General features: G+C 42.7%; 1 protein-coding gene across 1 annotated transcript in view; it reads left to right on the top strand.

Moving 5' to 3' along the window:
• Nucleotides 1-12807, top strand: part of pcxb (pyruvate carboxylase b) — a 307177-nt gene that overhangs the window by 264377 nt on the left and 29993 nt on the right. Inside the window, exons 18-21 of the mRNA XM_084546125.1 lie at nt 674-841; nt 1405-1486; nt 9135-9292; nt 9990-10076. Coding sequence (XP_084402251.1) covers nt 674-841; nt 1405-1486; nt 9135-9292; nt 9990-10076 — 495 coding nt within the window. The remainder of the gene's footprint in view (nt 1-673; nt 842-1404; nt 1487-9134; nt 9293-9989; nt 10077-12807) is intronic.

The following is a 12807-nucleotide window of genomic DNA, read 5'->3' as shown; positions in this document are numbered from 1 at the left end:
AGGTGCAAGGCCATTCATAAAATGAGCTGAATGTTCAAATCAATTCCATTTTGACGGAGAGCCGATTGCTGAGATCTCAGCAGACGTGTCCAGACCTTTTAGTTCTTGTGAGAACATGTGCAAATGCATTTTTAATTGGCTGCAGTCACCGCACAGATGTACACCAATCAGGCAAGCAGGCCTCCAAATTCACTAGATCCAAAACTGATCAAGTATCTGTGGGATGATCCACAGAGGCCCCTCCCCTCAACCCATAGGACCCAAAGGCCCCAAGGCCCACGACAGGACACCCTCAGAAGGTCCATGTCCATTCTCTGATGAGTCGCAACTGCTTTGGTGGCACAAAGGAAACCTACACTATATTAGGAAGGTGGTCATAATGTTATGCCTGAAAGGTGTACATGGATTTATTTCTCGGGTCGATTTAGATGATTCGCATTTCTCTGAAAGTCTAGATCACCGTCTGTGATTACACCCAGACTTGTAGCTTCACCTTCAGGGAACTGAGATGGGTTGCAATTATTATTTTTTTTTTCCCTGAGCCTTTCCGCCAAATAGGAGTATTTCTGTTTTGTCTTTGTTCCGTTGTTAAAGTCATCCATAGATTAACAGTATCAGGAATCTGTGTTATCGAATATCATTTTAACCCCTTTTCCCTCATGTCTCTCACCAGGACATGGCCGGCCTGTTGAAGCCAGAGTCCAGCAAGCTCCTGATCGGCGCTTTGAGAGACCGTTTCCCAGATGTGCCCATCCACGTGCACACACACGACACGGCTGGAGCCGGTGTAGCCGCCATGCTGGCCTGTGCTGAAGCCGGAGCTGACGTAGTTGACGTGGCCGTGAGTATTTATTTGTTCACCACCAGTTCCCTCACATCACTAACAGACGTGGAAAATAGTCCGTTTCCATAACGCTCGTACCAAAAGTGATGTCGGTGTCATTGAAGGGATCTCGCCATGTGACTCTAATTTCAAGTCTAAACCGCAGCAATTTTGAGAACACGAACAAACATTCATTTTCTAGCAGTAGCTGCATTTTGCTGTATGAAAATGTCACCGAAACTAAGATGGAACAATTATTGTTGCCAGGAACATTTTCCTTATTGCGTTCACTGACGCATGCAGCCAGCATGTGGCTGTTTCATTAAAACAGTTGGCCTCTATTTGCAGTTTTGTGCTGTTCAGTGCATGAATCAAGCCGCTGACTGTCCACCATTGATCACCCACTAAAACCGTTGTGTTGATTCATTTTAAATTCATGACTAGTAACAAACAGTGGAGCACGCTGTAATACGCTTTTAGCCGGTAAAGCTCCACGTGCATGCAGTCGATCCAGTAAGGTGATTTTGCTATGATTAAGGATTTCTGTTTTAACGGTGTCCGTATTTATTGCCTCTCATTAGGTTGACTCCATGGCTGGGATGACCTCTCAGCCCAGCATGGGAGCCATGGTCGCCTGCGCCAAGGGGACCAAGCTTGACACTGGTAAGTCCAACGCTATGGCAGAGAGAATCTGCTTGAATCCCCAATCTGGCCCTGAAACTATTTTGACTGTCTTTTGTGAGAGTCTGTTACTTTACATGAGGGAAAAAAAATCCATCAGCGGATCAATAAACGACAGAGTGCATCAGTAATTATAGCCCTGAGTCAGAAATACCTACGCGTTCTCCTGAGTGATAATGTACACAGCCAATTATGAGAGGAAGCTGGAGAAGAAAGGGAGACGGACTAAAAGAAAGAAACCACAGTTGTCAATAAAGAGTGTTGCTCTGATAAACAAGATGAATGGTTCATGTAGATATGATCTGAAGACAAGTATAGCTGGATTTATTAAATGATTAAAGACCTGTCTGCTTATATATTAAAGCATCAGTCATGAATGAGGTCATCTTATTTTCATCACACTGCTTTAAACACTGAAGCCTGCTGCCTCTACTTTGACCAATGAAGAGCTTTCTCTGAATAGTTTAGTTGTCCGAGGCAACCTTGACATCAATGTTTTGTTTTTTACTCATTTGCTTCCCAAACCACATTCTCCCAAGTTCTATTTGAGCCTTTCAGGCACAAGCCCCTCTGGACCACCACTTCTTTGTTCGGTCTTCTCAGGAAGTCATATGATCAGCCAGTGTATTCTGCACAATGTAATTTTCATGAGCTGGAGCCCTTCTCCTCCTGATTACTGACCGATCTCTGTGACCTCTGCCTCCCACGGTCGGCTTTTAAAACTGTTGGAAAATGGGAGAAGCACAAAATAGGCTAAAAGAATTAGAAGCGATGTGGAGTTTTCTGCCTAGCTGTGTGGCGTAATGCTACTGGGAAAACTGACTGGGCTCCCTTAACTAGATCTGATAGCTCATTTCCATTCCTCCAAACCACGGAAAGCCCTGCTAATTTTGTTTATGCCACATTCACGCTGCACAGCTCATCTACTGTGTGATGCTGTAGTGCGACACATGATTTGCTAATGTGTGGTAGTTAAATCAGATTATGTTTTTAATGGACAGCTCGGTGCCCTGCTAAGTCCTCCTTGTACGCTGTGATGATGGAGAGTTTCCTGTATATCTGCAGTAGAGTGACTTTATTTCCTATAACCTCACAGTCATGTGGTTTATGAAGACAGCCTGGTTAGATCAAACCTGTTAGAGGTTCCAACTTAAGTGTTTTTAACATGTAGAAAGTGGTTCTGTCCATCATGTACTGTCAAATCTACAAGAAATAGAACAGAATATGTTTTGTAGGGGTGGGACTGATTAAAAAAGATTAATCTAATTAATTAGAGGATGTTTAGCTCAGTTTATTTGTTTTTGATGTTATATTTCACATTGTTTTGCTAATTTGATGTCCTTTTTATGTAAAGTGTCTTCGAGTATCTTGAAAAGCGCTTTTAAATAAAATGTATTATTATTATTATTATTATTTGTGATTAATCGATTAATCGCATTTTAATCGCATAACACTATTTGCCCCAGAAAGCAACATTTTTTTAATTTAAATGGATTTTTGTGGACAACTGAATCAAATATTAGACACAGACATGAATATTCTAAACTCAAGCTCTTTTAATGTCTGGAAAAATGCATTTAATTGCATTTCAGTTCAAAACGGTAGAAAAGAAAGAAAATATCCCTGGCCAAAACTGAACAGACCTAAAGTTAAAGTGCCACTGTAAGTTTTTGACTTTAAATGGGTTAAAAAAAAAAATTAAAAAAAAAAAAAATTAAAAATTTGGGTTGCTGACACGTCTTGTCCGTACTCGGACCGGGACTGCTAGCGCGAACAGCTCCGGCTGTTTTTGTGCTCACTGCAACATGTTTTGCATTTAGATGGTACCATAGGGTTGAAGTGCTTCGGTGGTATGCAAACTCTTTATTTTTATTTTTATTTTTTGCACAATTTTCACAAAACCCCGCTTTTATCAAGGCTTCCATCAGGTAGTTTTTTTAAATAAAATTTGCCTTCCCTCAGTCCTAGCAACGTGCTTTCATCCGAGCTCTGACGTGTGCATCAGTGTAATCGGTGTACTAGGAAATCGTGCACTGACAAAAGTTCCGCGTTGTTTGGAATGCAAACTGCGATTAAATGCGTTAATTTTTTGTAATTAATTAATTGTAATTAACGCGTTAAAGCCCCACACCTAGTTTTTTCCCCAACCTGACAACACTGAATATACATTCAGTGGAATAAAACGATGATAGTCCCACATTTTTAACGGTGCTGTCCACATCTGTTCCGCCTTCATTCATCTTCTCAAACGCTTGTTTGAGCGGCTGCTTGTTTTCATATGTGTCTGACCCCACCAGAAACAACAGCCCATGAGGGGCAATCGCACAGTGAATGAGTTTAAATTACAATTCAATTTCAAATACAATCAATGGGGGAAACAATCTGAACAAGCTGTACACGCTGCCAATATTTTCCTATTGAACTGCCAATCAAAGGTTTACACCACCCCTCCCAGTTCCCTCTGATTGGACTGGGTCAGTTTTGATTGTGATGGTTATATGGTGCATTTTTATTCAGATTGGGCCATTATTAGGATAATTAGTGGAATATTAGTGTCCTCTATCACTTGGTAAATGATTAGCCTTGATGCTAACGTTTGTAAAGCACAGACTAATCACTCTATAATGAAACACACACCTGCCTTCCTGTTGCATGCTTTGTAAATTTATGGACACATGGCCTAAGTGATTTCTATTGTTCCTGTCATGAATACAACCTTATCATTATCAAGCAGAGTCAAGCCGCTGGAATTTTGGTTTTTAAAGTAGTGGTCTTTGGAAAGCCACGCGGCGTACCTGCATTATTATCATTGCTGTATCTAAGAGGACAATTCCACCTTAAATCTTATTCATGCAAGCCTTCAGTTTCAACTGTGTTCCAGTCCTGCTGAGTGTGGTATATTCTGTTAAACCTATAACCAACGGGGATGTGACAGTCTACTGCTGTGCACTGCTACATCTACGAAGCAACATGAAAAATTAAAGCATTTGTCAGCACCAGAGCGATTTTGTGCAAAGAAAAAAAAAACCAGAGGCAAAGGTCCTAGCATTTCTGTGCTGGATTACTTGTGTTTGCTGTTCCTAATTCCCACAGACGAACAAACAGACAGCATGATGCATTTCCAGAGCAGCTACAGCGTTTTGTGTCAAGCGGAAGATAGCATCAGGTCTTGGTGGTGTTAGTCCCCCGAGCGTGTCCTTCAGAGGGAATGGGGCTTCTTCACTGGGCTGTTTTCTGCAGAAATATTTAACAATCACACGCTGAAATATCTGCCACAGAAAAGGAAGCAATTTCTGCTGCGACAGTCCATAAAGCACAGTGACACAGCAACTGGGCCATTAAGACGTGCTGTGCTGAGAGCGTGATGGGTGGCTTGTGCTCGGAGAGGAAAACCCCTTGCTCCAGTGCCGCCGCCTCCATCTAGACATTTAACCCACAGCTGAACGCAACAGGTCCACGCCCCTTCTCCGGAGCTAACAAATATTGTTTCTGGGCAGCGTGGGAAACATGATGTATTGCGGCATAAAAGCATCATGGGGCGAGAAACTCTGCCATCATTTAGACACGGTCCAGTTTTAGTGACAGAATGTCAATTTGTGAGCATACAGTAGCCAGAAAACCAGGGAGAGCGAGAAAGACAAGGTCATTACTCAACAGCCAGGTTCTCAGGTCTGTCGGTTTATTCCTGGAATTTCAATTTGCCTCACTCGAGACTGAGATTGGGATTCGGGATGTGTCGCGAACACGTGTGTGTGCATACTTATCCCCCTATCCTGGTGTGACCCTGGCGTATGCATTATGCATGCAGACAAAACTCTTCCTCACATCCCAATTCTTTTACACTTGTCACCTCGTGCTCTTCTCTTCTTTTCATCCCAACCTCACGTCCTGCCTCCATCTTCCGTTTGCCCGTCTCAATACTTTTGTAATCAAGCAGAGCACTGCCTGGGATACTTCATACCTTCCTGACCTTACTCTGTTTACTGCTTTCCCTCCCTCCCTCCTCTCCCCTCCCTCCTCCCTTTCTCCCATCTCTGTTTCAAAGCAGTAATCAGCGCTGTGCAGCGTTCTCTGCCTCCCCTATCTCCCTCCCTCGCTCTGCTCTCGTGCTTTTTTTCCCTATCACCCCCGCCTTCTTCCACATTGTCTCTCCATCCTCCTCCCTCCCTCTCACTCGGTGACAAAGCAATTAACTGTACTTTCTATGCCCAGTTCACTCCCTCAAACTCCCCCTCTCTTTGCTCTTCTCCTTCCACTCCCTCATCATCTCCCACAGCATCCCTTCATCCCGTAGAAACGGCAAGAGCAGTCCCTCTCTGCCTAATTCACTTGTCTTGAAGCTGTCAGTTTATTTATTCGGTGAGCCACGATGCGCACACATACCCACTCATTCCCAAGTCATACATATTCAGACGCGTTCTGCGTGCGCGCCTGAATGATGACACATATTAAAGTGGTGCTTGTGTTTATTTGACACTGCATTTACAGCCTTTTCTCATGCATCATGCATGGATTTCATTGATGAGGAGTTTTCAGCCGCCGTGTCGATAAAGCTGTTTAAGACGTATCAGTCATCAGACATCAAACACGCCGAGCATGGATGCAAACCGTACGTAGGCAGTCAAACCACACACGCTCACAACAGCTGAACCAGACCAGAAAGGCAGGTGAACAGAGACGTTCAGCTTCCCCCCCTTACCGCCTCTGTTCAGTTTTCTCTTTTCTCCCTCACTCTTCTTGCATCATCTGCCATAAACGTCTTGGTTATCGCCTCATCACCCGCAAACTATGTGTCGTTTTAGGATCGTATATATATATATATCTGTGTTGGCAACAGTTTTGTGTCTGCGTTTGCATGCTGCATTAGTGAGTTTGCGCTGCTAATGACTTGAATATTGACGGTACTTTATCACTGCCGAGCAGCGATCTGAGCACAGTGATCTATCGACGTGCATGTGTCTGCATGTCTGCGCTATACACATATAGAGGTGTAGTGATGGATGGTTTTGGGGTCGGAGCCAGCAGTCTGGAAAAAAAACAAAAAAAAAAAACAACAATGCTGCATTACCTTCAGTGTGATTTATTAAAAAAGAGTTCACAACATCTGAACATTGTCTTTATAGATCATGGGTAAAATAAACATTTTAATCTCACATGTCAGGTTTGCTTGTCACAACAGCTTACAGCCAACTTTCCTGCTGGTTTACATAGATGCTCCCGCCAAAGCGCTTTTCAGATAATTGAAGATTATTAATCATTTAGAATAATTTAACACTTTCCAGCTCACACAGGGGTAGAGTTTGGCTAATTAGAGAGGAAAGATTAAGAATTACTGGCTAATTGAAGGAAGTTTTTCTTGCTCGACTTTTGCAGCAACTGGTTCCCAACCACGCAGGCTGGGGTTTACGTACCCGGCTCTAAAACGCTTTTTGTTGTGGACTAAACTGAGGACGGAGGAGGTTTTCAGCTCCTGCTTGTCAAAGATCACTTTAACTTTGGTCATCTATTAAAGCAGTGGTTCTCAACCTTTTTTGGGTCCTGGACCCCCTGCATATTTTTGATCGACCCTGAGGAACCCCCACCCGAACTGGGGGGGTGGCGATGCAATTGATAGAAACGGCAGAAACTGCATTTCTAATTGCATTATGACATTTATTCACTCTTTGAGGCAAATATGAGCTTTCAGTTGTGTCTCAGTCACATTTGAATAAAATAATGCTATTTCTATAAAGATATTTTATTTTCACGGACCCCTTGCAATTACACCACGGACCACTAGGGGTCTGCGGACCCCTGGTTGACATTCTATGCATTAAAGGACCATTACATTTCCTATAAATGTGGCTGTTGTGATTTATGGTAACTTAGCATTTTGCACTTCATTGGGATTTTATAAATGGGGGGTAGGGGGGATAATAAGCTGCCTGCTGACCTGATCCCCCTGCATGATACTACTCCAACCATGGGGTTAATTTCCCAAAGCAAATGTAATCTTTTGTCTCATCTGTAATTTAGGCTCATCCATAAATATACCCATTAGCGTAGCCTGTAGTTTTGCAAAGTTTAAAAAGCAGTCTAGATCAATGTGTTTACTTACCAGCCACCACGGGGTATATGTTTAATCGCTCGCTTCTTTACTTCGTGTTCCAAATAGGAGTTAACATCCTCTAAGTGTTTCAGTTTATTTAAGGAATTTAAGCACAATTATCTTCATAAAAGTTTCACAGTATTTCATTTTTCTTATCTGCATATTTGCATGTAAATTTGCACACGGGAGTCACGGCACATGTGGCCAAATGCTTTGAGAAAGTTGACTTTGCAGACGTCCCATTTTGTGCACGTATTTTACAATCCATCATGGATGAATCCTAGTCTAGTACGTGTAGTAATTGCTGCTGTTAATTATGTTTAAGGGTCTAGCAAATATATCTGCAGCAGGTTTACCACTGCTGATGTGTGAGGGATGAATTTGACCTAAATTGACATTTGAACCAACAAATGTCTGAGCAAACGTGACGTCTCTACCTCTCGTAAACCGAGCCTATAATTTCACAACAGAGGCCATAAACGGTAGCGGCAAAAACGGTGTCGCAAACAGAGAAGGAAATGCACCTAATTACTGAGTGGCTTGGCAGGCAGCTGAATTTGAGGAGCAACAACATGCACATTAATTTCACATTAATTTCACAGTAGCTCCGTTTCCCCGCCAAGATTACAGCGGAAGCGCGCGCACGCACACACACACACACTTTGGAGTATGTACTCGCTTTGAATGATGGAAAACGCAAGGTTGTCACTCAGTTGTTCGAGAAGTAATAAGTTTGTGTCTCATTAATGTGGCTGATTTTTGTCATCATTAGCCAAAAGCTCAGGGTAGAGCCATTCCTGTCATGACATTAAAGCAGATATTTCCTTTCAAGGTAATCTGCTTTAGCCCCCTTTAACTGGCGGCAGCAGAGCGCAGTGAATATGAGCAACAGATGTTAAAAAAAAAAAAAAAAAAGATCAGAAAATATCAGAGGGATTTAATGAGCAGCTCTGATGTAAAAAAGGCAAGATGAAAATGCAAAATGATTTTTCAAGCATGCTTACAAGCTAATATTACACTTCACCTGCACGATAGGTAAAGCAGGTTGAATGCTCTACCTTGTAATCCCATTATCAGGGAGTGAGCTCATGGCAAAACATTTTTTAGCTTCCCCTGCTCAGTAGAATGAGGACAAGCACACTGCATTGTACATGGACATGCTTCCATAAACCCCTCGCTGAGCCGGACCTGTCCCGCTGTGTGCTCAGCACCTGTCAAAACCGTGGCAACTTTCACAGCCTGTTTATACTTTCATCCACATAAAACCACAACTGGCTCCTTGGCACGAGGCTTAGAGATGACTAATTCAGATAGATGGCAGGCTGCCACAACAGCTTCCGCAACAAAACCACCATGTTTGTAGTGAACAACGCATAATTTCCCTCTTTTCACCAGGGAAGGGCAAAAACAGAAATGCATTTTGTTTTTTAAACTTTTATTTCTCCCCATTATCACTGATTTAGATTTGAACTATATGTGATAGAAGCAAATGTGCACGGTCACCCTCCGTGTCTGATGTCGGTTTATTGTCTTGCGTTGCAGGCATTGCTCTGGAGAAGGTGTTCGACTACAGCGAGTACTGGGAAGTAGCCAGAGGCCTGTACGCTCCGTTTGACTGCACCGCCACCATGAAATCTGGCAACGCTGACGTCTACGAGAACGAGATACCTGGAGGACAGTACACCAACCTTCACTTCCAGGTACTGTGAGCTATTCTTGGAGTTTTTATTGTGTTTTGTCAGACTGTCAGCGATTGATTTTCAGAGCTAAACTAATTAAACCTCATTTGACCGGGCTCTTCTCTACATTTTTAGCTTCTTGGGATAAAGGGAAGAGGAGGGGCCTTTGTGCATCTGGGGACATTAGCTCAGTGTAGCATCACACACGCAACGCTTTGTGCATGTTTGTGCACCGGTTTCACTTAAACTGACAGCAGCTGGGGTGCGCGGTCTAACTTTTGAATCTGTTTTATTATTTCAAATGTTTGTTTGTGCGCTTTAAGCTGCCGAAGATGCAAGAAATGTGACTAAATTGAAAGCGAGGAAGTGCAGTCGTCAGAGGCGCTGAGTGAACACGCCGCTTGAACAACTTATTATGGTGTTTGTTAATGCTCTAAGGCAGATTAAACACAGTCTACAGCGTCTACACAGTCACAATGAAAAGTGTCACAGATAATTTAAAAGTAAATGAAACCACCCACTGGAAAAACCTTGTGGGTGCACGTCCTAGGGCCCAGTTGTGACCCATTTACATCAGCCAGTGTTAAACAAATTCACAATTTAGCAGATTACAGCGCTACACTGTACCGGACTACACAGGAAGACGCTGGCTGGTTGAGCATTCCTTGACTTTAACATATTGTTTTTACTCTGCTCATTTCACTGTGGTCCACTGCAGGCTCACAGTATGGGACTGGGCAACAAGTTCAAAGAGGTGAAGAAGGCCTACACCGAAGCCAACAAACTACTGGGAGACCTCATCAAGGTGAGACATGCTTCCTCGGCTAGTACTGCAGAAACTAATTTGACTTTAGAGATGAGAATATACCCCAAACGGTTTGATTTAAGAGAATCATCCGTAATAATTCATTATATCAGCCTGTGTAATACAAAACAGATGAAAATGGAGGTGGGGGAAATAAATAGCTGTGCATTTTCAACGATTACATGAACAAAATCAAGCGCACCGTTCATTTCCTTAACGTAACAACACAATGTTACAGCAGTGTTGGTAGTATTCACCTCCCCTTGCTTGACCGAGCCAAACAATCACACGCTGCGCAGTGAGCATCCACTGTTCTGTGTCTAAATTCAATTTCAGCCACACAGTATATCTCTCTCTTTCCCCGGCTTCCTAGTTTTCTTGTTTTCTTGCCTTGGCCTTCCCTTAACTAAACCTGTTTACTCAAACTTTTCATATTAGACTGATTTATCCTGCTGCTTAACCGCATTTGTGTTTTACCCCTGTAACATGAGCCTGGTAGTTTGATTCAGAGCTGACACTGAGTCTGTGTTCTTGTCTCCTGCTTTATGATAATTTGGGGAGAGTCTCCAGTGAACTATTTCTGGGCTGATTTTCTGAAGGGCGTATTAATCGTCGTCATGGAGAGGGAGCTCTATTGCCAAATCTGCAGTCAACAATTTCATTCTCAGCCTAAATTCACCTCCTGCTCGCTTGTGTTTTTCATTATCTTTCATTAATTCCTTTATTTTTTTTTGCTCCCTTCATTATTTACCATCACACCTCGGTAATAGATTCATCCCTCTTTTACTGCGTTCGCACTCAATCCAATTACTTTGTTTGGTTATTTGCATTCTCCTTCTTTATCAAGCCACCTTCTCTCTCACTTCTCTTCTTCAACTTTCTCTTCTCCATTCTCTTTGCTGCTTTGCTCAGACATTTATTCCCCGGCCGTCATTCTTAGGCTGCTCTCTCTTGTCGTAGACAAGCTCCTACTCTATCACCCCCCCCCCCCCCCCCCCCCCCCCCCACTCTTTATGTCTCTCTCAGTTTTCCCCGTTTTCTCGTCCCCTCTTCCTAATTTTCTTTCCCTCTCTCTGTTATCCTCATCAATTCTCTCTCCCGATCTCCCCTTCCCTCTCCCCATGCTCTCTATCAATTCAATTAAGACTCTGCGGGCTTCACTGCACAAGCCAATGTTGGCTTAATGTGCCGACGGGTCCTGCTATGCTCTCTGTTGTATCCTGTTAGCTTGACAATGGCCACGTCTCTCACACTGTCGGCTCGTCGATAAGAGGGAAGGAGTGTGCTTGTCAGATATGGACACAGAGTAGACGAGCCACCTACTGCCCTGGAAGTAAGCAGATAACCCACTGTATTTGCTTTTAGCATCATCTGCCGCACACATGACTGCAAACGAGATATCTTTGAAGCTCAGAGCTGTTTGCGAGACACTGTGCTTGTCAAAGGTCTTCATTTCCATTTTTATTTGCCTCAAATGCATGCATATACATATAAACATTGTTCCCTTATTTTATGGAGAACACTTTCCCTCTCACATGGAAAAATAACTCTGTAATTATTGCAGATTTTTAAAAAGGTTTAACGATTAATCATCATCAAAGCATTTGCATTTGCACATGATTTGCATTAAAGTTAGTGTTTACTTTGCCAAGTTTATTAATTCATGTTTTGTAAAAGTAGGGGGGCTGTGTCCTGAATTAAACGATCCCAAATTTATGTACAGAGTGTGTTTAAAGTGATAAAAATGCCAGGTTAAAAACCCAGACCTGGGCTCATTGACTCCCACTTAATACCAAACCACACGAAGCAGCTCACGACACTCAGAGCTGTGTGGTTGCTGAGCACACAATACAAATTCACTTGATGTATTGTTATAACAGGGTGTATAAATATCCCCAGCCTGGTGAGTTTTCCTCTGCAGTAAATTGATCAGCATGTCTAGAAAGTTTGAGGTCTGATTAAATCTCTTGTTGATCACACAGCAGTCGATCCTCTGGCTTTTCATCTCGGACCACTGTGACTTTGAGTCAAGAATTAAATCCCTGTTAGTTCATTAAATAGAACGTGCAGTCTCAGTTGTACTTTGAATTTAGTGCTTCTATTATAGTGGCTTTTGTGGCTCTACTGGTGATGCTAACTTTGTATTCTCATTATGGGAATTCAGGAAAATTAGAAGTCAGACAAAACTTTTTCGAATTTATGGAACCAGATATTGTGGCAAATGAATGGCTCGAATTCAAGTGACGAAACTACTCTTTGACTATAACAGGCGGTTTAGACTTCTGCCTCAAATTGACGGCGACGGCGCAAACCCTAGCGCCATAACTGACGGGCACCTCCCTAGAAATGCAGACGCAGACCGCAAGAGCTGTGATTGGTCCGCTTGGTAGTATCGTGTTTCCGCTTTAGCATTTCCAACTGCTTCTCCATCTCGCAATTTTCTAATTGTTTGTTTTTGATCGATAAAGATGGAACACATCGAGGAAAGGTTAATTGAGGCAGTTTGGAGATACAAACAGTCTTTGGCGAAAGTTTCAGTCGCTGTTGTTGAAAGTGAAGCAGGAAGTAGAAACAAAAATTAACCCGACTGGCAAAAAAGACACAGTGCCCACCAGCATTTGTGTGGTGTTTTTACGGAGCATACGTTACACCGTCTATGTTCCGCAGTACCCTAAAAGAGCCTTTATAGTATACTTGCGCTTTCAAGGATAAATTTAGTTGCTCTTAATTT

This window comes from Chelon labrosus (assembly GCF_963514085.1).
Source record: "Chelon labrosus genome assembly, chromosome: 1".
Classification (NCBI taxonomy): Eukaryota; Metazoa; Chordata; class Actinopteri; order Mugiliformes; family Mugilidae; genus Chelon; species Chelon labrosus.
The sequence above is the reverse complement of the archived record's forward strand: the minus strand, read 5'-3'. Positions and strand labels throughout refer to the sequence as shown.